The sequence below is a fragment of the Hyperolius riggenbachi genome, chromosome 9, assembly GCF_040937935.1.
Source record: "Hyperolius riggenbachi isolate aHypRig1 chromosome 9, aHypRig1.pri, whole genome shotgun sequence".
Lineage (NCBI taxonomy): Eukaryota > Metazoa > Chordata > Amphibia > Anura > Hyperoliidae > Hyperolius > Hyperolius riggenbachi.
In genome coordinates, this window is record NC_090654.1 from 259,887,078 (window position 1) to 259,915,069 (window position 27,992).

The 27,992-nt window shown below is 47.2% G+C and overlaps 2 protein-coding genes across 2 annotated transcripts in view; one reads left to right on the top strand and one right to left on the bottom strand.

The window, feature by feature from the left end:
* On the top strand, nucleotides 1–27,795 carry LOC137532038 (potassium channel subfamily K member 16-like). The gene is made up of 5 exons (XM_068252137.1): nucleotides 1–305; nucleotides 6,587–6,707; nucleotides 8,300–8,466; nucleotides 11,976–12,150; nucleotides 27,075–27,795. The coding sequence occupies exons 1-5, from the start codon at nucleotides 81–83 to the stop codon at nucleotides 27,320–27,322; spliced, it is 936 nt and encodes a 311-aa protein (XP_068108238.1). The 5' UTR covers nucleotides 1–80; the 3' UTR covers nucleotides 27,323–27,795.
* LGALS3 (galectin 3) overlaps nucleotides 1–27,992 on the bottom strand; it is a 517,589-nt gene that overhangs the window by 483,494 nt on the left and 6,103 nt on the right. The window lies entirely within an intron of this gene.

Below are 27,992 nucleotides of genomic sequence, written 5' to 3' on the forward strand. Positions count from 1 at the left end.
TAACAGCAGCATGTTTCCCAGGTACCTGGGTGACTTCACTCTCTGTTAGCTCAGCTGCTCATGATGGGAGTCGGGCCACAATGGCCAGTGTTCGGAAGAAGACCGGCAAACTCTGCTCTCGGCTCTTAAAAAGTGTTTTGTTGTCCGCTGGATTCTATGTGTACTTGTTTTTAGGGGCAAAGGTGTTTCAGATACTGGAGAAAGACGCCGAGACCAGCGCAAAGCATGACACAGAGCAACACCGGCTGGACTTCCTGAAAAACTACTCCTGCCTCACAGAAGGTGCCCTGGAACACCTGGTCAATGTGAGTAAACTCCTTTGTTCTGAAATAGAAATTGTCCAAAAGTGATGTTTATGTGTGAGAGAGATTCATATGAGCACAATTATGAGCTGTCTATATGCTTTGAGATGTTACCCATATTGTCTAAATTTGTTGTCTAAAGCTTGTTTTGGCACGGTATGCTGACCACTTGGGCACCACTATAGCAGCAATGCTATAGTCCGTAGCCCACGCATGGGTAATTCAGGGTTCAGTCGATCGCAAGATCCCAAATTACTTTGAAGCAGGTCGTGTTGGTGCTTGGCGCCAAGCGCCTGAACTGGGGCCACTACAGCACTAATACTATAGTGTTTAGCTCCCAACTGTCCCGATTTTGGAGGGACAGTCCCTCTTTGTCTTTGGGGACCCTGTCCCTCTTTCTTCCACATTTGTCCCTCTTTCAGGACTGATGTACAGAACTTAGTAAATAGATGTATTTTTCTACTTCAAAAATGTGTTTAATTCACTCTAAACTTTATTTACATCATTTTAAATTGCTTTATTTCTTATTTCCAAATGTTGATATGAATGAAAATGTACCAGGATAGAAAGGACCAGTGAGGTTTGAATTATAAAATAACATGTTTTTCTCATGAAATCTTTATGGTATGTGTTATTAGGGGTGTGTCAGGGGTGTGGCTTAAGTGTCCCTCTTTGGAGGTATGCGCACCCCACACAAGCGTAATTCAGGGTACTGCCGGATCCCAAATTATTTCTCCCTCCGAGTTGCTACCATTTGGAGCTGGAATAGTAATTTACAACGCCGGGGGTTTGAGCTCCAGCAGGGTGAGCTGTCATTCAGCCCACCCTACGCCCAACCCACCGTCGAATTTTTGTGCCCGATAACCATTTTTCACGCAAAACACTTTTCCACAGCCGTGATAACAGTTAACACGGCTTTGTGAATCAAGCCTCAGATGTTAATTGCAGGATATATATCAGCTGAAACAAATGTTTTTTTCCTTAAAAGTTATTATGCTGTTGCTTATTTTTTTAGAGCAGAGAGGAAGTTCTGAGTTCAGGTCTGCTTTAAAGTCACTGGAGGTGAACCCACAGGAACGATTACCCCAAATCACAATTTCTTATCTCGATTGCTCTTGGAATTGCGTTGAAAGCACTTAGCTATTATGGAAATCGGGTTGATATCCGTAGTCTAGTTCTCTATGCCCTTCCATTCCGCAGCAGGGACCCTCTGAACAATATTTGACATTAATGTCTGTTAGAGATTTGCCACTTGAAAGCAGAGCCATCTGTGTCCTCTTAAGAGCAGTGATTGCTTTGATTAGCTCACAGCAATCATGGGGTCAGGAGGCAATGGAATTGCCTGCTGATCGATACACGGAAGCTCTGCTTTCAGTGTGACAGCAGAGTGAGTGGATGCAGAGATGCAGGTAGTGGCAGGAATGGTGAGAGTGAGCAGCGCACGCCACGGGATGATTGAAATCTACGCCCTGGCAGGAATAACGGGACATAAACAGGGCGTACATTTTGATCATCAAGCTCCGCAAAGGGTTAAAGGAATACTGTAGGGGGAAAATGAGTTGAACTTACCCGGGGCTTCTAATGGTCCCCCGCAGAAACCCTGTGCCCGCGCAGCCACTCACTGATGCTCCGGCCCTGCCTCCGATTCACTCCTGGAATTTCAGACTTCAAAGTCTGAAAACCACTGCGGCCTGCGTTGCCGTGTCCTCGCTCCCGCTGGTGTCACCAGGAGCGTACTGCACAGGCACAGACCATACTGGGCTTGCACAGTACGCTCCTGGTGACATCAGTGGGAGTGAGGACACGGCAACGCAGGCACAGTGGTTTTCAGACTTTAACCACTTGAGGACCCACCCTTTACCCCCCCTTAAAGGGATACTGTAGGGGGTCGGGGGAAAATGAGCTGAACTTACCCGGGGCTTCTAATGGTCCCCCGCAGACATCCTGTGCCCGCGCAGCCGCTCACCGATGCTCCGGCCCCGCCTCCGGTTCACTTCTGGAATTTCTGACTTTAAAGTCAGAAAACCACTGCGCCTGCATTGCCGTGTCCTCGATCCCGCTGATGTCATCAAGAGGCCACAGCGCAGGCCCAGTATGGTCTGTGTCTGAGCAGTACACTCCTGGTGACATCAGCGGGAGCGAGGACACGGCAACGCAGGCGCAGTGGTTTTCTGACTTTAAAGTCAGAAATTCCAGAAGTGAACCGGAGGCGGGGCCGGAGCATTGGGGAGTGGCTGCGCCAACACAGGATGTCTGCGGGGGACCATTAGAAGCCCCGGGTAAGTTCAGCTCATTTTCCCACGACCCCCCTACAGTATCCCTTTAAGGACCAGCGCTGTTTTAGCTGATCTGTGCTGGGTGGGTCTGATCGCTCCTGCCTGCCGGGTGTTGCGGGGGGGGGGGGCACCTCAAAGCCCCCCTCCGCGGCGAAATCCTCCCCCTCCCTCTCCTACCTGGCCGCCCTTGGAGATCCGGGCTGCACAGGACGCTATCCGTCCTGTGCAGCCAGTGACAGGCTGTCTCCTGTCACATGGCGGCGATCCCCGGCCGCTGATTGGCCGGGGATCGCCGATCTGCCTTACGGCGCTGCTGCGCAGCAGCGCCGTACAATGTAAACAAAGCGGTTTATTTCCGCTTGTGTTTACATTTAGCCTGCGAGCCGCCATCGGTGGCCCGCAGGCTATTCACGGAGCCCCCCGCCGTGAATTGACAGGAAGCAGCCGCTCGCACGAGCGGCTGCTTCCTGATTAATCAGCCTGCAGCTGGCGACGCAGTACTGCGTCGCTGGTCCTGCAGCTGCCACTTTGCCGACGCACGGTATAAGCGTGCGGTCGGCAAGTGGTTAAAGTCTGAAATTCCAGAAGTGAACCGGAGGCAGGGCCAGAGCATCGGTGAGCGGCTGCGCGGGCACAGGATGTCTGCGGGGGACCATTAGAAGCCCCGGGTAAGTTCAACTCATTTTCCCCCGACCCCCCTACAGTATTCCTTTTAAGAACACTAAAATACAAAATAAATAAAAACCAAAACATTTTATAGCGCACTGAGATATACAGTATATGTAGCTATTTGCAATGAAGATTGAATTTCACTTCCGAGATAATGCTATTGCCCTTGCAGTTGTTACAAATTATCCAGTTCTCTAGTTAGACATGACTCATAACAACGGGTGAGTCAGACAGCTAGAGAGAGTTTAAAACTTCAGCAGCTGTTCACTTTTGATAGACAAAATAAAATGTGTCTCAATTGCACGTCAATCCTAATGCAATGTCACAACGCAGAGTTCCCCTTTAATGCAAAGTGCAATGAGGACACCCAGCATTAAGGCACATTTTGTTCTGGTCGAATGGACTCGCCAAATACAGGAAATGGGGTGTAAAGATTTGACATGGGACTGTGTACACAAATATTTATCATTCGGTATTTGGAAAACCTTCCCTTGGCCGCCTGCCTGGAAATAAAACATTTTCCGCTTTAAGCAAATATTTAGATGCAAATGTACCAGACATTTAGATCGGTTCTCATGTTAATTTGGTTACCTGTTTCCATGACGCCCACATCAGGACCGAAAATTCAAGATGTGTTATACACCAGCATCACCCTAATTATATTAGTCATTTAATGTTTTATAAAAAGTTTTCTATTAGTCATTGAAATGTATTTTCATAATGATTATAATATGCTTTGTACAATCTAATTTTCAAAATTTCAGAAGGTGTTTTTACATTTCTGGGTGTGTCAACTATGATCAAAGCCTACCATTGGGGTTGGTGTCACCCCTCTTACCCCATAAACAAACTTCCATTAAAGAGACACTGAAGCGGAAAAAAAAATGATGATATGATTTGTATGTGTAATACAACTAAAAAATTAAACATTAAGAGTAGAGACATAAATCTAATATTGTTTCCAGTACAGGAAGAGTTAAAAGGAACCTAAACTGAGAAGGATATGAATTTTTCCTTTTAAAATAATACCAGTTGCCCTGCTTTCCTGCTGATCCTGCGTCTCTAATACTATCAGCCACAGCCCCTCAACAAGCATGCAGATCAGGTGCTCTGACTGAAGTCACTGGATTATCTGCATGCTTGTTTCAGGTGTGTGATTCAACCACTACTGCCAGGCAACAGGTATTGTTTAAAAGGAAACATCCCTCTCAGTTTAGGTTCCCTTGAAGAAACTCCAGTTGTTATCTATGCAAAGGAGCCATTGAGCTCCATGACTTTCAAACTCGCTGAGAGCTCTGTCTTCTGAAGCTTATCTCAACTGTCAGTCATTGTATTTTCTTTTTCTCTGCAGAGAAGGGTTCATAAGCTCACTGGCCTGCTCTGTAAAATCATTTAGAATACTGAGCAGTGTGTAAACTGCAAATATTACAGAATGATGCAATGTTATAAAAAAAAACTATATAACTGAAAATAAAAATGAGAATATTCTCTTTGCTACTAATGTTCTAGTAATTATTCGGACCGTACTACACAACCAATTCATTATATCCCCAAAAAAAATTCCGCTTCAGTGTCTCTTTAAACTATTAATTGTTATGCTAGTCTGACGCGGGGGGGGGGGGGGGGGTGTTAGTGCTGGTGGCTTCTGAGCGCATTTATCAGCTCAGCCGGGAGCTGCCAGAAGAGGGAGGAGCATGGAGAAGCACACCAGGCGTTAGCCTAGTCTATATCTACATAGCCTTACTCCACTCTAACTTTGCCTGGAGCTTGGTGTCACCCCCTCTGCTGGTGACACCTGGTGCGGTCTGCACCTACCGCACCCCCCTAGTGACGCCACAAAGGAACATTATTGCAAAAACAATTTAAAATGTAAACTACATACATATAAAATGTATATTTTTTTCCAGAGTAAGATGCACTAATAATTGCTTCTCTCCTATGCTGCATTCATTTATAGTAGGTAGTTAAAAGCTGACAGATTTTTGGACTAGCCCCTCTTCCTCATGGGGGATTCTCAAAATTAATTTTAATCTTTACAAACCCCCCCCCCCCCCCCCCCCATAAAAGGGTCTATACAAAGATGCAGGGGCATAACTAAAAATCACCGGGTCCCCCTGCAAAAATGTAGATGCCCCCTCTCCCCCCAGGCCCGCTTAGGGCCGTTTTGGTGGGCAGGAGGGGTCGCAGCATGAGGAGAGAGCATGGCTGCACATCGGCGGGGAGGGGGGACAGTTCCCCCCCCCCTCTCACCTCGGGCTCTCCCCTCCTGCAATTATCACTGGCAGCAGGTGGCGACAAGAACACATATCTCCAGCCACCGCGGAGGTCCGATCTCTAAGTGCCTCACACTACTTCCTGTTTAAACAGGAAGTAGTGTCAGACACTTGGAGAGCGGAACCTCTGGCGCATAGAACGCATGGAGGTATGTGTTCCTGCACCCCGCCCGCTGCCACTGATAATTGCAGGAGGAGATTGCGCTGAGGGGAGAGCCCGAGGTGGGGGGGGGGAGAGTGTGTCCCCCCTCCCTGCCAATGTGCGGCCATGCTCTCTCCTCATGCTGCGACCCCTCCTGCCCCCCAACATGGCCCTGAGCTGGCCCCTGGGTTCAGAGGCTGCATCCCCTATTGCCCCTATACGCCCCTGCAAAGATGTCAGCTAGCTTCCCTACTTGTTTGCACACTATTTTGTCAGTTGGACTTAACAACTACAGTTCAGTGATTTTGTATTTAAAGGGAAACTTAAGTCAACTATAAAAAATGAGATTTACTCACCTGGGGCTTCCCTCAGCCCCCTGCAGCCGATCGGTGCCCTCGCAGCCCCGCTCTGACACTCCAGGACCCGCCGGCGAACACTTCCGGTTTGGCCATCACCGGCCGACAGGTATGTTAACGCGAAGAATCGCTCGCGTTCCCATGCCTGTCGGCTGGTGACGGCCAAACCGGAAGTGTTCGCCGGCGGGTCCTGGAGCGTCAGAGCGGGGCTGTGAGGGCACCGATCGGCTGCTGGGGGCTGAGGGAAGCCCCAGGTGATTAAATCTCATTTTTTATAGTTGACTTAAGTTTCACTTTAAAGAAATATTTGAGAATCCCTCATGAGGAGGAGGACTAGTCCAAAACCTGATTTTATCAGATATTTACCACCTACTGTAAGTGACAGCAACATAGGAAAAAAGTAATTTATACTACATTTTACTATGGGAGAAGCGTATTTTATACACATGTACTTTTAATCGTTCACATTTTTTGTGATAGATTAACTTGTTTTATTGTCTCAGTAGCTTAAGGCTGCGTTCAGTGGCGGTTGACGTTAAAATATATTCTTTTGTCCTCTATTATTCAGGTGATCACAGCAGCAGTCAAACAGGGGGTGAACCCACTACAGAACGTAACAACGAACACCAACACGAACTGGGATTTCGGCAGTGCCTTCTTTTTCGCTGGCACGGTGGTGACCACTATAGGTAAGATGGGTACTGTGACTTGTTGCCTTCAAATGACAGCCAATCTTTTTTCTGGGTCACATTACTCCTCGGGAGATCGTGGTAGTGTAGGTGATTTGTTTCTGATATTGATCTGTGGATTCTCTTTAGCCCTTATTATACGGAATTAGTTTGTCCTTTAATTATTTAAAAGCGGACCTGAACTCAGAACGTCATCTGCTCTAGAAGATACGCAACAGCATAATATGTATTTATAAAGCGCCAACATATTACGCAGTGCTAAACATTAGTTACGGTGACATACAGCAATAGGACAATACAGGAATACATGCAATCCAAATCACACAGCACAGTATGAGTACAAGGTCAGTCATTAGATGGAAGCATGGAGATTAGGCCAGTCAAGTTCACTCAAATCCATAGGGTGGAACAGGTAGGATGCACAAGGAGTACCCCGCCGAAGGTTTACAATCTAGAGGGAGAGGTAGGGACACAAAAGGTAGGGGACCAGAGTTTAGCTGCGGGTTTAGAGCACTAGTGAAGTGTGGTAGGTCAGACTGAAAAGTTGAGTTTTGAGGGCCTTCTTGAAGAGGTTGAAGGAGGGGGCAACCCTAATGGGGGGGGAGGTAGGGAGTTCCATAGTGTTGGAGCAGCTCTTGAGTAGTCCTGGAGGCATGCATGGGATTGGGTGATGCAGGGGGCGGTCAGGCGAAATTCATTAGAGGAGCAGAGTGAGCGGCTAGGTGTGTACCCTTGAGTAAGATCGGAAATGTAGGTTGGGCAGGTTTTGTGTACAGATTTGTAGGCCAGACACAGTATCTTGAATTTGATTCTGGACTGGATAGGAAGCCAGTGGAGGGATTCACTGAGGGGAGCCGCCCTGGTGGAGCGATGGGAGGAGTGAATAATTCTGGCTGTCGCATTCATGACGTATTGCAGCGGGGCAATTCAGGTCAAAGGGAAGACAAGACAGAAGGGCATTGCAGGAGTCAAGACAGGAAATTATGAGGGCTCGGCTGAGGAGTTTGGTGGTGGCAGATGTTAGGAAAGAGCAAATCTTACAGATGTTACGAAGGTGGAAGTTGCAGGACTTTGTGAGGTTTTGGATGTGGGGAGTGAAGGAGAGTGCGTAATTCAGGGTGACACCCAGACAGCGGGCTTGAGAGGTAGGGTGAATGGTAGTGTAGTTAACAGTGACATGCACATCTGGGAGGGTCAGGGATGGCCGGGGTGAGAAGATCATACATTTTGTTTTGTCCAAGTTTAGTTACAGGAACCTTTAAACAACAAGCAAAAACAAGCTAATAATAACCTTTAAACAACAAACATTTCTTTGTTACAGCTGATACAAATCCTAAAATAAATCTGCACTGTTTTGACTTCCTGATTGAAGGAAGCATGGCGCACAACGCACATTCACTTCCACTTTAAAAATGAAAAAGGGTTCTTCCTGATTATACTGATGTCAGGTTTAAAAACTGAACTTACTCTAGCTAGAAAGGAGTTTAAAACGGAGAAAATATCTATTTAGTCCAAACAGGTACAGTTTTTTTATTGCTGTCTGTGTCCTCATTGAAGATTTGTGTGTTTTGATGCTTTTCCCTTTCTTTTAGGCTATGGAACTATTGCCCCCAGAACACCAGGAGGGCAGATGTTTTGTGTGTTCTATGCCTTGTTTGGGATCCCCCTCAATGTCATTGTCCTCGGCCATGTCGGTAAAACTCTTTCCCAGTGGTGTAAAAGATTTGGAAAATGTTTGATCCATAAAGGCATGGAGAAGGTGAGTGAGTTTGCATCAATTAAACTATGTGCTCGGGTGACGTCTTCTTAGGTTTGGGGGATTAACTTTGACATTGGGAGTTCAGCTGTTACTCAGTGCCTGGCACTGAAGACCATGGATGGTGAGTATTTGTTACAGTCAACTGTTTTGGTTAGGTCTTGATTTACAAGAGGGTTTGAGTTATGGGATTAGGTTTACAGGAGTTGTTCGGGTTAGAAGGTTAATGGTAGTATGGTAAAGATGGAGTTTAAGATTAGATGTCAGGGACCGATCGGGGGGGGGGGGGGGGGTGTTCAGGCGGGTATCTTGCCCCAGGCGCAGTTAGTTGAATTCTTAAAAAGGCAGCAAAATGAATGGCAGTTTAGGCGCCAAAACCTGACCTTTAGGCGCCAAAACCTAACCTTGCCCCAGGCGCAACTTGGTCTTGATCCGTCCCTGGGAAGGGATTACCAATAAACGTTAAGGTTAGGTTTAGGTGTGATTAAAGGAAACATCAGCCAAAATTTCAAAAAAATCAGCTTTACTTACCTGAGGCTTTCTCCAGCCCCTTCCCGCCGACTGTCCCACGCTGACCGCTCCGCTCTCCGTCGCCGTCCCAGGGCTCCCCGCACAGTGCTGAGGACGACCTCGAAACTTGCCCTTACTGCGCATGCGTCAAGTGCGCTGTCAATCACAGCCACGTTGTCCGCAGCTTACTGTGCAGGCGCAGTGAGCCGCGGACAACATCGGCTTGATTGACAGCGGCGTTTGGCGCAGACAACGGCAGCAATAGCTGGTGAACAGAGGCAGATGCCAGGCCGCAGGAGGTGCACACCTCCCCCCACACAGGGCGTCAATTAGAGGATTCAGGACTAAGGTATCCTTTAAAGGACAACTGATGCGAGAGGAGCATGGAGGCTGCCATATTTATTTCCTTTTAAGCAATACCAGTTGTCTGGCAGTCCTGCTGATCCTCTGCCTTCAATACTTTTAGCCATAGACCCTGAACAAGCATGCAGCAGATCAGGGGTTTCTGACATTCTTGTGAGATCTGACAAGATTAGCTTGTTTCTGGTGTGATTCAGACACTATTGCAGCCAAATAGACCAGCAGGGCTGCCAGGCAACTGGTATTGTTTAAAATGAAATAAATATGGCAGCCACCATATACTTCTCACTTCAGTTGTCATTTAGGAGAGGAGGCAAAGCCCAATGATATTTCTGACTCTATGGCCAGGCTCACAGTTGAACCCGCATTTTTATTTTTGCATGTTTTCCGACACACAGACATGTGCTTTTGCATTTTTTCATATAAAACTTAACAGCTTCAAGTTTTTTTTTTTTTTCCTGCAAACGGACAATCGCATTAAATGTGAGTGAGCCTATTGACCATCATGGTCTGCTAGTTCTAATGCGTCTTCCCATTGCAAATATTCACCACGCAATAGGGCAAGTTGTAAACCCTGACTTGCACTGGCCAGGGCTGTTTGTAGACACAGGCTGTCTAGACAAACACACAGAGTGCTGTCTTATGTGCAAGGCACAATACTGCACACTAGAGGCCTAATTTTTCAGACCCGCACCCGCGGCCGCAGCGCCGCCACCCGCACCGCAACCCTCTTTGTGGAGAAACTGCTACCCACACCCGCAGACCCGCTACTCGCACCAGACCTGCAACCTGATTCATTCAAAAGTAGTACCCGAACCCAACCTGCATTTTGGGTAACCCGCGGGTACCCGACCTGATGCAGGCCTCTACTGCACATTCTATATTAATGAAATCCTGTTTCAGGCAGTCTGCAGTACGCAGCACAGTGTATTCCAGCATCTCTAATATATAGCAGTACCAGCTTTTCAGGGTCTTCTGTAGTGTAACCCCTCAAGTAAAACCACTGTAGTTTCTGCAGTGCAGTGCATCCTGCTCATCATCCCCCTGTCTCCAGAAAGTGACTATATATTTAGGCAGGTGCCAGGGCGGTTCTTCCATGAAGAAACCTGAAACACGTGCTTCATTGCAGCAACAATTAGAGGATGGCAAGAGTCAAGTTAACTCGCCAAATGTCCCCCTCCTTCCAATCCCTGACCCCCCCCCCCTCCCTAGATGCGCAATGCTGCTTCACCTACCTGCTCCATCCACCTGTCCAGCATCCTTTATCCGTGGCTACAGAGGTGCCTCATGTGATCGGTTACATGCTGCCGGGTCATATGAGGTGCCGCTGTAGTCAGAGAGGAAGCAGGACTTCATATATGCTGAGTGCGGGTTAGTGATGCAGTGCCGGCGGTGCAGCAAATGGCCATCATCCTGGGGATCAGAGTGGGGATGCTGCGGGCCAGCAGGGAGGAGATGATGACTTGGAGGAAGCAGAGGGAGGTAAGCGTAGTGCCAGTGCCTGCAATGCACAGCCCAAAGTGTCTCTCCTCTCTGGTCCAGCTTTGCATACACACATCAAAGGGGTAGCTCCTCCTCACAATGTATTGTTTCAGGCGGCAAAAAGTCTAGAACTGGCACTGGGTAGGTGACACACAGGTTGCCCTGCCTGGTGCTCTAGCTAGGTGAGATACTTGCAAACTGTACAGACATCCGGCAAGCTCTATGCCTGGCTTGCTGAAAAGTGACCAGGTAGGTGTTTTTTGTGTAGAAGATGTCGTCTTGCTGATCTGCCATTATAGCAGTGGACTGGCACACTGACCTGTCCTGCAGGGCCGGTGCATCCATTGGGGCAAACTGGGCAACTTCCCAGGGCTCCAAAGCCTGTAGGGGCCCCTAAGTCTCCCCCTTAAAGGGCATCACTATGGGGGGAAGACACTGCAATCTGGGGGGTGGATACACAAAAGCCAGCTAACACTGCTTTATAGGGTGGGGCACAAAGGCCACCTAATGCCGTTGTCTGGGTGTAATTCCACTATATTGGGGCACAGGCATGTTTATTTTTGCCCAGGGCCCCATCTTACCTACAACCCGTCCTGCTGCCCTGAGATGGAATCATAAATAGGCAGGGCCGGTTCCAGCTACAATTGGGCCCTGGGGCAAAAGTGACTTCAGGGCCACCCTGACACCCCTCCCTTTTGACCAAATCACCCCCAGGGCCCCTGAGTCGGCTGCCAGGGCCAACCCCCTCTAACATCATAAAATATCATTAGGTGTCATATCATAGGAACCCCAATATGCTTTTTAGGGGACATATTTACCTCCTTTTTCTCTACAGAGTAAAGACACAGAATCCTAAATATCATGGCATAGCTCCCAACTGTCCCTCTTTTGGAAGGACAGTCCTTCATTGGGAGCCCTGTCCCTCTTTACTCATTTGTCCCCCTTTCAGGACTTTCTCATCTCAAAAAACTTGGGAGGTATGTCATGGGTCACCATAGCTGGAGGGGAGAAGGGGCACTTTGGTGGGCTCACACAGGTTCTGGGGCCCTGGGACAATTGCCCCCCTTTGCCTCTATGGAAGCGCCGGCCCTGTGAATAGGCTTTGCTTGTCTGTACCCACCTTTACTCTGTCCTTACAAAAGCTTTTTTTCTCATTTTAGAAGAAAGCTAAACTCCTGACGATCATATTTTTCCTTGTGACGGGGATGACCGTGTTCCTGGGAATCCCGCCGCTGGTGTTTGGAGCCACAGAGCGCTGGACGTACAAGCAGGGGCTATATTATTCCTTCATTTCACTGAGCACCATTGGCTTCGGCGATTACGTTGTAGGATCTGGTATGTGATGGTTTCATTATTACGCTTTATAAGGGGACCCCAGCTCTGCTGGGAAATAACGGTTCATTTCTGACCTGTACATGGCAAACATTTATGGTCAAAATGATTTCAGCTTGCTTATCTTTGTGGTGCATACAGATCAGTGTTCTTAAAGCAAACTTGAAGTGAATAAAACCTGACATAATGATAATGTGTAGTACAGATAATTAATAGAACATTAATAGCGGAGAAGAGTATCATATTTTTATTTTCAGTTGTATAAAGCTTTTTTTTAATTGCATCAGACTGTTACATTTGCAGTTTTAAAACCACACTCTGCCTTTTAAGCTATAAAACAAAGCAGAAATAATGACCCTTTGAACTTCCTGCAGTATAACCTTATCTCAAGCTGTCTCTCGCTGTTTCTTGGCTGTTTAAGTGCTTCAGAAAGGACTCAGGTTCAAAGACAAGGAACTAGAGTTCAGTCTTCCTTGATATATTATTGATTATATGGAGATCAATTATGTGAAATTGAAGAAACCGTTTTAATGTTTTTTGCTATGTGTTAATAACGTTTTTCTACAAAGTATTGATACTATAAGACTGCACTCTAGTTCCTTGTCTTTGAACCTGAGTCCTTTCTACAGCGTAATTGATGTACATGTAGGCAAGGTGGATTGCCTTTAAAAGGACATGTGTTTTAGATCCTTCACTTTATAAAGGACTGTACCCAATTATATGTATAAAAGTGCTTCAGAAAACAGAAGAAGCAGCTCTTTTGCATAGATAACTGAAGTTTTTCTTAAAGAGGAACTGTAAACAGAAAAAAAATCCTCTCAGCGATGTCCAGTAAAACAGCATGGGACGAACCATTTTTACTCCTGGCAGACTAACATTTTTTTTTCTTTATTCCAGCAGTTGTAACTGTTATACGTAAAGGTTGTAACCACTTTTTTTTTTTTAACTGACTGATGTCATCGGAAGGCGCCCAATCCATGTGTGGAGAGAAGTGCAGTGGCTAGAAGTAGTTTGTCTGTATATACAAACAAATTTGAATGGTTGTTGTAAAGCAGTTTTAGTAAAGTAATTGTAGCAGGGTAAATGAATGGACAAAGGGTAGTTTATTGAGATGAACAAGTAATAGAGTAGAAAGCAGTGGACCTTGCAGTGGACTGAGGATTGAGTGGTGGCGACAGCAGTGTCAGTGGCAGGTGAAGTGACAGGTAGCATCGCAAGTGGACCAAATGCACAACGGCAGGCAATGTGAACAACGCAGTGCAGACACGTGATCCTGAGCGGATACGCAGTGAATGGCGCCATTGTGCATCTCGTCTAGTATGGCCTGAGCATGAATCAACCCCAAGCTGGTGTTTGCCCACACATTTTGTCTCATCAACCCCACCGCCCACAGTCACAGCATCATCTGAGAATATACACAATTCTCACATTTTACTTTAATGAGCTCTAGAAGATGACATCCACAAGTGACAGAGACCTCATAACAACATAGACCTGCTGCTACTCAGCCAGTCACTATACAGACAACAGAGACTCACTGCTGGGGCACATTTGCTCCTGTCCCAGCTGCTACTCCTGGCTCCTGTCCCAGCTACTACTCCTGGGTCCAGATCTCACTGCTGTCCCAGCTACTACTCTTGGCTCCTGATCTGACTATGCTGTCCCAGCTGCTATTCAGTGTTATTCAATTGGTTAGTGCACACTTGAATGTGTTTTCCCCATGCAGATAAAACTGACAGCAGCGAAGCACTGCATGCATTTTCTCTATCAATTAAATGCGCTTCTGGGATAAAACATGCATGTTTTCACACATACAGACACACACGGTGAGCAGAAAAATGCACACAGAAAACTGACAGACGAGTGTGCTCCCAGCTTCAGCTTATTACACTCACTCTGTCCACCTGGCTCTGCAGACTGCTCCAGCCAGGGCCAGCGCTACAAGTAAGGCTCGAGAGTCCATAGGGACCCCCCCAAGCACCCCCCAAGTTACAACAACAACAAACAACAACAACAAACAAACACAGAACATTTATATCGCGCTTTTCTCCTGGCGGACTCAAAGCGCCAGAGCTGCAGCCACTAGGACGCGCTCTATAGGCAGTAGCAGTGTTAGGGAGACTTGCCAAAGGTCTCCTACTGAAAAGGTGCTGGCTTACTGAACAGGCAGAGCCGAGATTCGAACCCAGGTCTCCTGTGTCAGAGGCAGAGCCCTTAACCATTACTCCTTTCAGCCACTGTACAAGTTACTTTTGCCTTGGAGCCCCATTGGGGCTATAACTGGCCCTGGCTCCAGCATCACTACAATACACAGCACTTGGGAAGGGGGTGGGGAGGCTGGGGGAAGGGCACTGTACATAAGACCCTGCTGCAAAATGAATAGGGACTGTCTACAAAACTTTGTATGGCGCCCTTTCAGTGGCTGAGCAGATGCAGTCATTAGAACAATTGCGCAGAGAGCAGAAAGTTATTTCTCTCCGCACTTGGAAACCAGAGATGAATATATTAAAAAAAATTCATACATACCTGGGGATTCCTCCAGCCCCCTCCAGCCTGATCGCTTCCACTGCGACGTCCTCCGCCTCCTCGATTTTCCATATGGGGTCCAGGTATCTTGGCCAGTCGGCCAGTTACTACACATGTGCGTCCCGGCCCACCCCTGTCGCTGGGAACTTTCTGAGCCTGCGCAGTACTACTGTGCAGGCGCAGAACTCTCCTGGCCACGGGAACGAGACAGGACAGCGCGTGCAGCCGCACTGCACATGTGCAGATGGCCAAGATAGCGGGACCCCTTACGTAAGACCGAGGAGGCAGAGGACGGCGCAGAGGGAGCGATCAGGCCTTAGGGGGCTGGAGGAAGGACCAGGTATGTATTTTTTTTTTTTTATATTCATCTCTGGTACTCTTTAAGGTGGCCATTTATCAGGCAATTTGGCGACCAATCAACCATCCAATTTGATTATTATAATTGGAAGAGAATCTGTGCCGCCAAGTGCTTGCCGATCAACATTGCAACCAAATTTAGGCAGAAATCAGTCACGTTAATAGGTCAGACATGCTGAAAGATGTTGAGCCAACTTGCGGTAAGTCGTGGCGGTAATAGCGCAAGATATCAGGACGAGCGACGAATGCAATGAAACACCCAGCGCTGTTCCCAAAATGTGTATGTATGTAATATGTAAATGTACGTTTACACATTACCTGTCCCTTGTTTCGGTGCCCGTCCATCTTCTGGCAATCTTCTATTAGCTGCATACACCCTGCCGGCGTGTATGTGACACGTGACGGCGTGCTATGTAGCAAGCAGAAGAGTGTCGGAAAACACACGGGCACCGCGACACAGGACAGGTAATGTATAAACGCACACTTACGCATTACTCACATACATACATACACAGTGGAGAGCAGGGCCGGTCCTAGACAGGCACATATGAGGGGGCAGACAGAAATTTGCAGGGGGCATAAAAAAAAAACCTGCACCACGCTACGCACGGAGCGCCAGAAATGGGCGTGGTCATGGGTGGGGCCAAATATACTGCTATTGCATGTTTTTTTTTTTGCCCCAAATACAGTGCAGATTATTGAAATTTTTTTTCTCAGGTGTAACACAGAAATATTTTTCTTCAAATGCTAATATGCTGATATTGCGTGGTTTTTTTTAGCACAAATACAGTTCTGCGCACTGAGGGCCTTAGGCGGCGGTAGATGGCGAAGAACACACACAAAATAAATGAGGCAATCTGAATGATTGATTTGCTTCCCAGGCTGCAGTGCACTCCGGCAGTGACTCTGATTGACTGACAGGACTGCTTCTGGAAGGCAGCTGAGGGCCTGAGGTGGCGGTAGATTAGTCAATCGAGTGCACACTGCACACACACAATAAATGAGGCAATCTGAATGACTTGCCAGTCAGGCTGCAGTGCACTGTCTCTGGCAGTGACACTGACTGACTGGACTGGCAGTGGCACAGCAGCCACAGACAGAAGTGAGGCAGTGGCAGAACGCACTGCGGCGGCGGGCAGCCAGAAGCAACAACAGAAGAACAAGTGCTCCTCTGCTCTCTCCGAGAGGACTCTCTGCTCTGGCGCAGGCAGTGGCGGGAGCGGGACATAAGAAGCCACCCCGCATAGAGGAGGAGTCTACTCTCTCAGAGGAGGAGGATTCCTCCTTCTCTGAGAGAGTCGACTCCTCCTCTATGCGGGGCGGCTTCTTGTTGTCCCGCTCCCACCAGAAAGTCGTCTCGGAGAGGAGGAAGAGGAAATAGCGGTCATGTGACTGAGTGAGCACATGACCGCTCACTACACTGACTGCGTTCCACGGACCAGAAAGCAGCGGCTCCGAGACAGCGGCTCTGATTTGAGGGGGCAAAAAGTCTACTTGCGGAGGCTCTGCCCCCTCTAGCCACCCCCTAAAGCTGACCCTGGTGGAGAGGCGGCGGACAAGGTGGACGCGGCCAATTCCAAAGAGATTTCTCTGGTGTGCACCAGCCCATTGAAATACATTACCCAAGCATATCCGCAGCCGCAAGCGGATCGCAAAACGCAGCCCAACCGCTCTGGTGTGCATTAGGCAGAAGAGTGTGCTGCAAACACAGGGCTTCCAGCTGGGATGAAGTGAGTTATGCTGGATACACACAGTACTTTTTTCCGTGCGATAGATGGATCAGATAGATAAAATCCGTCATGTCGGATACTGCTCCCGATCGTTTCCGCGCTTGATTTCTCATAGCGGTGAATGGAAAAAGAAAAAAAACTAATTAAGATAAGAGAATCGAGCCGAAAAAAGTATCGAGTCGCAAAATTGCATGAAAAAACGTAAGGCGTGTACCCAGCATTACACATACCCAGGAGCTGAGAGAGTAGATTCAGGGGGGCAGAGAGGGAGATGATCTGTGTCATAGCAGCTGAGGTTGCAAGATCAGCTTCTTCTGCCTCCTCTCATGCACATGTCCTTCCTTAATGACGGTGAGGACCACAGTTTTTTTTTCACCCAACTACTGCTTGTGATGTCACTACCCAGAGGGCAGTGTGCACAGCTAATTAATATACAGCCGGCCCGCAGATGTAGGTCTTGCTCCAGCATTTTGCTGGTATTTCACCTTTAAAAGATAAGCCACGCCTCCTGGCTTATCTTTTAAAGGTGAAATACCAGCAAAATGCTGGATTTCTATCAGGAAATACTGGGTTTTCCCCCTATAAATGGGGTATAGGCTATCTGCTGGTAATTAGTTTTTTTTTTACCTTACAGTACCTCTTTAAGGGAAATACACATATAAGATAAATGTTGCTTTTTTGGTGCTCTGTTGTTAGGGTGATGTTTTGCTATATGAACACTGAATACACATTTCCAGCATGTGTAGAAGGCTTTACACTAAGATAGGGACATAAATAAGACTACAGCCTCATACGCGCTATAATAAACCCCACAGTGGCGAATGGCGATCCCTCAGGGCTGCCTCTGCTTAAAGGGAACTAGAGACGAAGCACCCTTGTGTATTTTACCATATATATATCAGTAAGAACATTAGAGAAAACACTTACCATGCTCTCTGTTTCATCCTCACTGCTAAAAGTGTCCGTTATCAGCTGTGATAAGAATCCCGGACTGAGCATTCAGTCTGGCTTTGCAGGGAATAATTATAGCTGAGTCATTATAGCAGAGGCACAAGGGGGCAGGCTTGGGCTTGAAAAGACACCAGAGAAGACAGACTCAGCTATAATCTTTCCGTAGCAAAGCTAGACTGAGTGCTCAGTCGGGGATTCTTATCAGAGGTGATAACAGTCAGATTAAACAGAGAACAATTAGACAAAGAGCAGATTAGGTGTTTACTGTCATGTTCCCACTGATTTATAAGGTAAAATACATGAGGGTGCTTCATCTCTGGTTCTCTTTAAAATCTAACGTCTGCCCTGGTGCCTCGTTTAAAGATCCTGAATGCTAGATCTTTAAACTACGACATCGAGAGGTTAATGTTCCTTTCCTTACCCCGTTCACCAGAGGCTGCCCCAACACTCGGGTAGTATTCTGTTTCCCTAGGTATCAAGGCCTGATCCTTTAAGCGACAGTAATTGTGCATGTGTCAACGGACTATTGTAGGATTGAATTGTCTGTATGGCATGTGATATAAGTTTTTTCCCCCTCCTCCGCCCCCCCCCCCCCCCCCACATGGTTGTGTTGCAGCAACTAGTACAAAAATGCTTTTCTGCAATCTACCAGCTTCTCTTCCTGGCATGCGTCATTTTTTAACTCTCACAGGGAACACTGAGAAGTGGCGCTTAGCGATCCTGGGAGCAGCATGTTGGTTCCAGGATCACGTGAAACGACAATGAAAATTGTGATCGGAACTTGATGTTTGTTCAAACAACGGTAAACAATCATAGCAGCGCTGTCCATTCACTTGAATGGACATCGATTAAAGGAAACCTAAACCAAAAGATAGAAATCCATTTTAACTTTACCTGGGGCTTATACCAGCCCCCTGCTGCTGTACTGTGCCCACACCGGGACAAACTGATCCTACGGTCCTCCACAGTGAGCCAGTTTCGATTCTGGCGCCTGGACGAATCAACGGTCACTGTGCCTGTGTGGCCCTGGCTGCACGTGTCCCCGATCCCATCGCCGGAAGAGCGCAGTACGAGATTTCGCACTGAGCATGCACAGGACACTCCCAGCGGCAGGACTGTGAACGAGGACATGTGGCGCAATGGCCATCGACTCTGCCAGTTGCCAAAATCGAAGCTGGCTCACTGCGGGGGACTGGAGGAACGGTTTGTCACTGCACAGGCACAGGACAGTTGCAGGGGGCAGGCGCATTGGCCATCGACTCGGACAGTTGCCAGAATCAAAACTGGCTCACTGCGGGGGACTGGAGGATCGGTTTGTCACTGCACGGGCACAGGACAGTTGCAGGGGGCAGGCGCATTCTCCATCGACTCGGCCAGTTGCCAGAATCAAAACTGGCTCACTGCGGGGGACTGGAGGATCTGTTTGTCACTGCACGGGCACAGGACAGTTGCAGGGGGCAGGCTCATTGGCCATCGACTCGGCCAGTTGCCTGAATTGAAACTGGCTCACTGCGGGGGACTGGAGGATCGGTTTGTCCCAGCCCGGACACAGGAGAGCTGCGGGTGGCTGGTAGAAGCCTCAGGTGAGTTAAGCTGGATTTTTATCAATTGGTTTAGGTTCACTTTAAATGACAAGTGCCCCAAGTCCATCATTTAACGCCTGGATGAACCAGCCCTTTACTAACCACAGCTCACAGCTGTCATATATTTCACTTTGCCAAGCACTAGTTTTCATGGAACCATACCATATCACACTCATCCATGAAAGGTCCCCTACTCACCCACTTTGTAGTGAATGGCAGAGGCAGCTTTATGCTTGAAACAGATTTGTAAGGTGTCTGGCCTGTACGGGAACAGCTTCCTCAGGGTTGTCCTCCTTGCTTTTTACTGTACATGTACTGTGTCACACTGAACACGCTACAGCAGCTGGCTGTAATCTGAAAAAAACATGCTCAATAAGCCACTAAACCGGGTCCAGGCCATGTAAAACACATAGGACAGGCGGTGAAAAGGTGGGGTTTGTGTTTCACAGTGCATGTGCGTGGAAACCTGCACCACACAGAAAGCTGCCATTGCCTGCAGAGGGAATGAAAGTAAAGAACCTCTCATGATAGTATCCATCACACTGAGGGAAAAAAACAGGATAATTTTAAATAATATAACATACTCTCTTGACATGCATATTTAAAAAGTTCAGACCCTTGGGTCACTATTTATGTTGTTTTTGTTTTGTTTTTTATTGTATTATTTTTATTTATTTTTTAAATAAAAAATGTATGTGGGTAATTTTTGATGTGGGAGGGAAACTCCTTATTTTAAATGTAAAATAATAATATTGGTTAATTTAAAATGTATGTGGGTGCAGTTTACTATTTGGCCACAAGATGGCCACTGTGAAAAAAGTCCTGGATGGGAACGATCTCGCAGGGGAGAAGTTTCCTGGGGGCAAAAATACAGTAGAGATGGGAAGTTCTGATCTTTTCAATGATCCGGATGATTCGAATCGGATCATTGAAGAGATCCGGATCTTTGATCCGAATCTCGGATCATTTTACTACCGGAAGCATTCGGGGGTGAAATGAACAGCAGGACAGGTCTGTGGACAGGAGAAGGAGAGGGGGGTGGACACACAGAGAAGGGGAGAAGATGGACAGAGGGCAGGGAGTGGACAGAGAAGGGAGGAGGGACGAGCAGAAAGCAGAAATGTTTGCACGTAATACCCACATTTATGCTTTACATATATTTCACCTATATGTTCATCTGTACACTTTGAAAGAAAAGGTCGCACAGTGAAAGAAAGCATTACCAGAAGATAAGTGCAGCTGTTTAGTGCCGAGTGCAGGAGGATCATATTTCAATCACACTGTCTGCAAAGTTACTGAGCTGTGCTGAGCCAAAAGCTTCCCATGTGTTCACTGTGCAGCACAACTACGGAACAGACAGCCTATAATGAGCAGCACATTGCAGCCAGTATGTGGGCTCTACACATATCTGGCAGTGGCACCCATGTCCCCTCTCTCTCATCTACCTGTCTCCCTGCAAGGCTGGCTCCCATCCAACAGAGCGATCCCTGCTTCCAGGACCTCGCTGCCCGCTGAGAGGGGGCGTGTCGCTCCTAGCCCCGCCCCTTTTGCGATCCAAATCGTTCATTTTGATGATTCGGATGATCGACTCATAAAATAGATTCGGATCAAAGATCCGAATCGTTCATGATCCGGACAACACTAAAATACAGCGCTCTCTGGATAGAAAGCGTCGGTATTTCTGCGGGGAAGTTAGATCGGTGAATGGGAATTATATTCCCATTCACTGATCGGGGGGCTAGCGGCAGGCGGCGGAGCGCGCCCGATCGCGCGCACCATGCGGCCAGAGCAGCAGTGCCTATCTGGACGAGGAAGCTCGTCCAGATAGGCCGAACTGGATATACTCTGCCTTACAGACTATAGTAGGCTACAGGAGAATATGCACTGTACACATAACATGTGCTTGAACTGCTGCAGCTTAGTCAGTAAAAGTTTATTGCTCTGCTGCTGCCTACTTACTAGTATCAGAAAAGCAGCAATAGGACTTGTAGAAGATTGATTTCCTTTCCTAGGAGTTGGATCCTTATCATACTGCCAGCAGAGGAGGGGGAGGGAGACTGCTAAATGGCAGTCTAGTCGATGCTCTAGTAGTCCAGCTCACAGCTTTCAGGACGGGACAGAGAGCAGGGCTATACAGGTCCTACTCAAAAAATTAGCATATTGTGATAAAGTTCATTCTTTTCTGTAATGTACTGATAAACATTAGACTTTCATATATTTTAGATTCATTACACACAACTGAAGTAGTTCAAGCCTTTTATTGTTTTAACCTCCCTGGCGGTAAACCCGTGCTGAGCACGGGCTATGCCGCTGGGAGGCACCGCTCAGGCCCCGCTGGGCCGATTTGCATAATTTTTTTTTTTGCTGCACGCAGCTAGCACTTTGCTAGCTGCGTGCAGTGCCCGATCGCCGCCGCTATACACGTCGCAGCAGCCGCGCCCCCCCCCCCAGACCCCGTGCGCTGCCTGGCCAATCAGTGCCAGGCAGCGCTGTGGGGTGGATCGGAGTCCCCTTTGACGTCGGTGACGTCATCCCGCCCCGTCGCCATGGCGACGGGGGAAGCCCTCCAGGAGATCCCGTTCTTTGAACGGGATCTCCTGATCTCCGCTCGCCGGCGGCGATCGGAGGGGCTGGGGGGATGCCGCTGAGCAGCGGCTATCATGTAGCGAGACCTCGTCTCGCTACATGAAAAAAAAAAAAATTTAAAAAACGTATTTGCTGCCCCCTGGCGGATTTTGACAAACCGCCAGGAGGGTTAATATTCATGATTTTGGCATACAGCTCATGAAAACCCCAAATTCCTATCTCAGAAAATTAGCATATCATGAAAAGGTTCTCTAAACGAGCTATTAACCTACTCATCTGAATCAAATAATTAACTCTGAACACCTGCAAAAGATTCCTGAGGCTTTTAAAAACTCCCAGCCTGGTTCATTACTCAAAACCGCAATCATGGGTAAGACTGCCGATCTGACTGCTGTCCAGAAGGCCATCATTGACACCCTCAAGCAAGAGGGTAAGACGCAGAAAGAAATTTCTGAATGAATATGCTGTTCCCAGAGTGCTGTATCAAGGCACCTATGCTGTTCCCAGAGTGCTGTATCAAGGCACCTCAGTGGGAAGTCTGTGGGAAGGAAAAAGTGTGGCAGAAAACGCTGCACAACGAGAAGAGGTGACCGGACCCTGAGGAAGATTGTGGAGAAGGACCGATTCCAGACCTTGGGGGACCTGCGGAAGCAGTGGACTGAGTCTGGAGTAGAAACATCCAGAGCCACCGTGTACAGGCGTGTGCAGGAAATGGGCTACAGGTGCCGCATTCCCCAGGTCAAGCCACTTTTGAACCAGAAACAGCGGCAGAAGCGCCTGACCTGGGCTACAGAGAAGCAGCACTGGACTGTTGCTCAGTGGTCCAAAGTACTTTTTTCAGATGAAAGCAACTTTTGCATGTCATTCGGAAATCAAGGTGCCAGAGTCTGGAGGAAGACTGGGGAGAGGGAAATGCGAAAATGCCTGAAGTCCAGTGTCAAGTACCCACAGTCAGTGATGGTCTGGGGTGCCATGTCAGCTGCTGGTGTTGGTCCACTGTGTTTTATCAAGGGCAGGGTCAATGCAGCTAGCGATCAGGAGATTTTGGAGCACTTCATGCTTCCATCTGCTGAAAAGCTTTATGGAGATGATTTCATTTTTCAGCACGACCTGGCACCTGCTCACAGTGCCAAAACCACTGGTAAATGGTTTACTGACCATGGTATTACTGTGCTCAATTGGCCTGCCAACTCTCCTGACCTGAACGCCATAGAGAATCTGTGGGATATTGTGAAGAGAAAGTTGAGAGACGCAAGACCCAACACTCTGGATGAGCTTAAGGCCGCTATGGAAGCATCCTGGGCCTCCATAACACCTGAGCAGTGCCACAGGCTGATTGCCTCCATGCCACGCTGCATTGAAGCAGTCATTTCTGCAAAAGGATTCCCGACCAAGTATTGAGTGCATAACTGAACATAATTATTTGAAGGTTGACGTTTTTTGTTTTAAAAACACTTTTCTTTTATGGTGGGATGAAATATGCAAATTTTTTGAGATAGTAATTTTTGGTTTTCATGAGCTGTATGCCAAAATCATCAATATTAAAACAATAAAAGGCTTGAACTACTTCAGTTGTGTGTAATGAATCTAAAATATATGAAAGTCTAATGTTTATCAGTACATTACAGAAAATAATGAACTTTATCACAATATGCTAATTTTTTTGAGAAGGACCTGTACACACAGGACAGAGTGGGGGGCGGTCTGCACACATACTCAGCACAGAAGCTGCTGTCTTCTCTCTTCACATACCAAAGCTGCAGGCAGCCAGTCAGCATCCCCTGCACCTCTGTAGAGACACGCACGCACGCACACACACATTTTCCCCTGCCATGAGATCATGTCCAGCAGTGATGACAGAGGACAACTGCTATTACCCAGAAGGCTGTAGTACTAGCCCTAATTAATATTCAGCCGCGGGTGTAATTCATTTGGTGGGCGGGGCTTATGTTTTAAAGTTGTATTTACAACTGTGTTTTCTTGCTTTTATTTCCTGGAAAGACCAGGTTTTCCCCCATAAAGTGAACGCTGGCTTCACAATGGTAATAAGTGTATTAAGTGCTTACAGTTCCTCTTTAACTCTTCCTGTACTGGAAAACAATGTGAGACTCTTTTCTTTGCTACAAATGTTCTATTTCTTAGCTGTACTATACATACAAGTCATTATCTTATAAGTTTATTTTCGCTTCAGGTTTGCATTAAAGGGTACCTGAGCTAAGAAGAAAAAAAAATACATGGCGGCCCTACTTAGGGCTTCTTCCATGTCAAACTTTGTGGTCCCTTAACTTTGCCAGCCTCCTTTCCATGTTGGTGCTGTGCCTCCTGTTCAAAGCTCTGAGTGAACCCAGTTGGAGCAAGGCTGCATGTTCTGTCATCTTCACACGTCCTAAATGGTTGGTCGGCAGCGCTCTGGGCATGCGTAGTCCGGAAAGATTTGCACCAGGCCCAACCAGATTATTCCCGGCATTGGCTCCTGCGCATAGGGGAGTGCGTAAAAGCAGATGTGGGAGTGGACAATATGAATTGGAGTATGTGCCCTCAGGGAATGGGGGGATAGCTCTAAAACAGGCCACCAAAGAAGCCCCAGTTATGGTCACCTCATATTTTTTTCAGGTGTTTTAAAACGCCACTTCCGGGTACATAGATCTGAGTTGGCATTTAGTGCACAGAACTTTTTTTTTTTTTTTTTTAGAAGCTCCTTCCATGTTGTGAAATAACTCTTGTAAGATACATGGTCCGGTGCTCACTGGCCACTCCCTGTACCACAGACTGTCACTGCTGTAGGCTGCAATCTTGTCACAGAGATCGTCTGTCCTGCAGTGTGGACAGCAGGACTATGCAATCCAGCTAACAGTGGCCCCACCCACAGCTGCAGAAGTGTCTTTTCACACAAAATGGCAACCTTTGAGCACTGTGATTACTAAGCTGTTGAACCACCTTAGCGGTATGGACGAGCTCAGCTCGTCCATTACCGCCAGAGGGTGCCGCTCAGGCCCTGCTGGGCCGATTTGGATCAAATAAAGAGCAGCACACGCAGCCGGCACTTTGCCAGCCGCGTGTGCTGCCCGATCGCCGCCGCTCTGCGGCGATCCGCCGCGAGCAGCTGTGAAAGAGGGTCCCCCCAGCCGCCTGAGCCCTGCGTAGCCGGAACAAATAGTTCCGGCCAGCGCTAAGGGCTGGATCGGAGGCGGCTGACGTCAGGACGTCGGCTGACGTCCATGACGTCACTCCGCTCGTCGCCATGGCGACAGGAGAAGCCAAACACGGAAGGCTGCTCATTGCGGCCTTCCGTGTTACTTTTGGCCGCCGGAGGCGATCAGAAGAACGCCTCAAGAGCGCCATCTAGTGGGCTTTCATGCAGCCAACTTTCAGTTGGCTGCATGAAATAGTTTTTCTTTTATTTACAAAAAACCCTCATGCAGCCGCCCTGGCGATCTTAATAGAACGCCAGGGTGGTTTAAAGTGTATCTGCAGGTATAGAAATGGGACATACAGTATCTCACAAAACTGAGTATACCTCTCACATTTTTTTTAAGTATTTTATCTTTTCATGAGACAATACTGAAGAGATGACACTTTGATACAAGCTGTACACTGACTACTACACAATTGTATCAAACTGTAAATTTGCTGTCCTGTCAAAATAACTCCACATAGCCATTTATGTCTAACCACTGCAACAAAAGTGAGAACACACCAAAAAAAGAAAGAAAATAATAATAATAATAAAAAAAATGAAATAAAAAAAAATCAATATTTTAGTTCAAATCAGTATTTTACTTTAAACTTAATATATATATATATATATATATATATATATATATATATATATATATATATATATATATATATATATATATATAACAAAAATGGAAAAAGTAATGAAATGTCCATTTAATATTTTACCACTCGACCACGGATGGGTTTTTTTCCTTTAGGGCCAGGGCAAATTTTCACCTTTCAGCTCTCCTTCCTTTCGCCAATAACTTAATCACTACTAATCACAACGAAATTATCTATATCTTGTTTTTTTCGCCACTAAATTAGGCTTTCTTTGGGTGGTACATTATGCTAAGAATAATTTTATTCTAAATTCATTTTAATGCATTAAAAATCATTATTTCTCAGTTTTCAGCCATTATAGTTTTAAAGCGTTCTACTGTGGATAAAACCTACACATTTTATTTACCCATTTGTCCCAGTTATTGCAATGTTTAAAATATTTCCCTAGTACAATGTATGGCACCAACATTTTATTTGGAAATAAAGGTGCATTTTTTTCAGTTTTGCATCCATCACTAATTAAAATCCCATACTTTAAAAATGAACAGTAATATACCCTTTTGGCATACATTTTTAAAAAGTTCAGTCCCTAAGGTAATTATTTGGTTTTTTTTTGTTTGCTTTTTTAATTATTTAGTTTTTTTATGGAAACATTTTTTTTTATTTACTATGGGAGTGTCAGATGGATGGAGTTATGTAATTGTCTTTTAATTAAAATGTATATAGGTGTAATTTTACTATTTGGCCACAAGATGTCCTCTCGCATTATTTCCTATTAGCATACTATAAGTACGCTAACTGGAATTAATGATGCAGGCATCTCATTGATGCCGGCGATCATTGAAACGGGGACTTAGATCAATGAGTGGCGTTCATTGATCTCTCTGCTAAACGTCGACGTGAACACGTGCGGGAGACGCGGGGAGTGCGCACAGTGCCGGGCATGGATATGCTGCCTCAGTTTCACCAAGTGGTTAAGCAGGAAAAAAATCAGTTTATCTTAGCTGGGGGCCGCTTCTTGCATCTCCCTGGAGTCATCCTGTGCCCACGGCGTCCTTCAGAGACCTTCCAGCCAGCAGCGGTGACTTCCTCAAAGCTGGCCAGCCAGAGGCTACTGCGCATGTGCATCCCTGAGCCGTGCGCACCCTGATCACGCTCCCGTGTCTGGGAGAGTTCTGGGCATGCACAGTAGCAATTTTATGCTGCCATGTGCATGGACGCCGTGAGGAGGTGCGTGGCTGGCCAGCTTTGAGGGGGTCGCCGCTGCTAGCTGGAGGGTCTCAGGACAGCACGGGCACAGGATGACTTCAGGGGGCTGCAAGAAGCCCCAAAATAAATTAAACTGATTTTTATTTTCCTCTCGCTAGATTTCCTTTAAGCCAGCTGACTGAGTTCATGTTGTTGTTTCTAGGGCCGAAGGCATATCATCCGTTTGAAGGGTATCGAGCCCTGGTGTCCCTCTGGATCATATTTGGCTTAGCATGGCTTTCCCTCCTGATAAACTTACTGACGTCACTACTGCAGAGCACCGAGAAGAAAATAGCCAAAGAGCTACGTGAAAAAGTAAAAGAAAGGAAAGAAAGAGGGAAGGAAATGGCTATGATACCGCTGGCATCTTCAAATGAAAAAAACAATGACTATAAACCTATTAAGGAATAAGGTTCCATCTCATTCCAGATGATATGCAATTGTAACTGGAGAGAACAGGGAATGTTCGCTGAACTCCATGCATTCCTAATATTTTACCCTTTGTATAGGATTGCCACTTGTGTGGTTAACCAGACCTTAACTTCTGGATAGCTCCGGTTACAACTACCAAATGAAAGTGAAAAGAAAAACCTGTGGGATCCTGCCAGCCAAGAGACTGCTCCTTAATGCGGGGCTGTTAAGTACTTTCAGCCTGGTCACAGACAAGCCCCTTGTAGAATGTAGATTTAAATTCCCCTATCCTGGTCACTCACAATTTTTTAAGCTTGAGGCCTCACCCCCCTGCCAGGCGCGGAGCTAGGGGGGGTCGGGGTAGGACAAGTGCCCCGGGGCGCCTGGTCCCCAAGGGCGCCCTCCGCCTGGCTGAGCTGCGGGGTTTGTTTTTGTTTTTTTTTCCGGCGGGTGAGGGGAGCAGCGCAGGGAAGAGGGAGAGCTGTGCGGACGGTGGGGAAAGGGGGCCATATCCCCCCTCCTTCCCTCACCTTAGGTGCTCTCTCCCTCCCTCGCTGTCCCCTCCAATGTCCGGGTGGCTGGGCTGGCAGCGGCGGGCGGAACTCACCTCCGTCTCGCTCCAGCGCCGGGCGGAAGTTCGGGTGCGCAGCCGCTGCTCTGGTCTGGACCA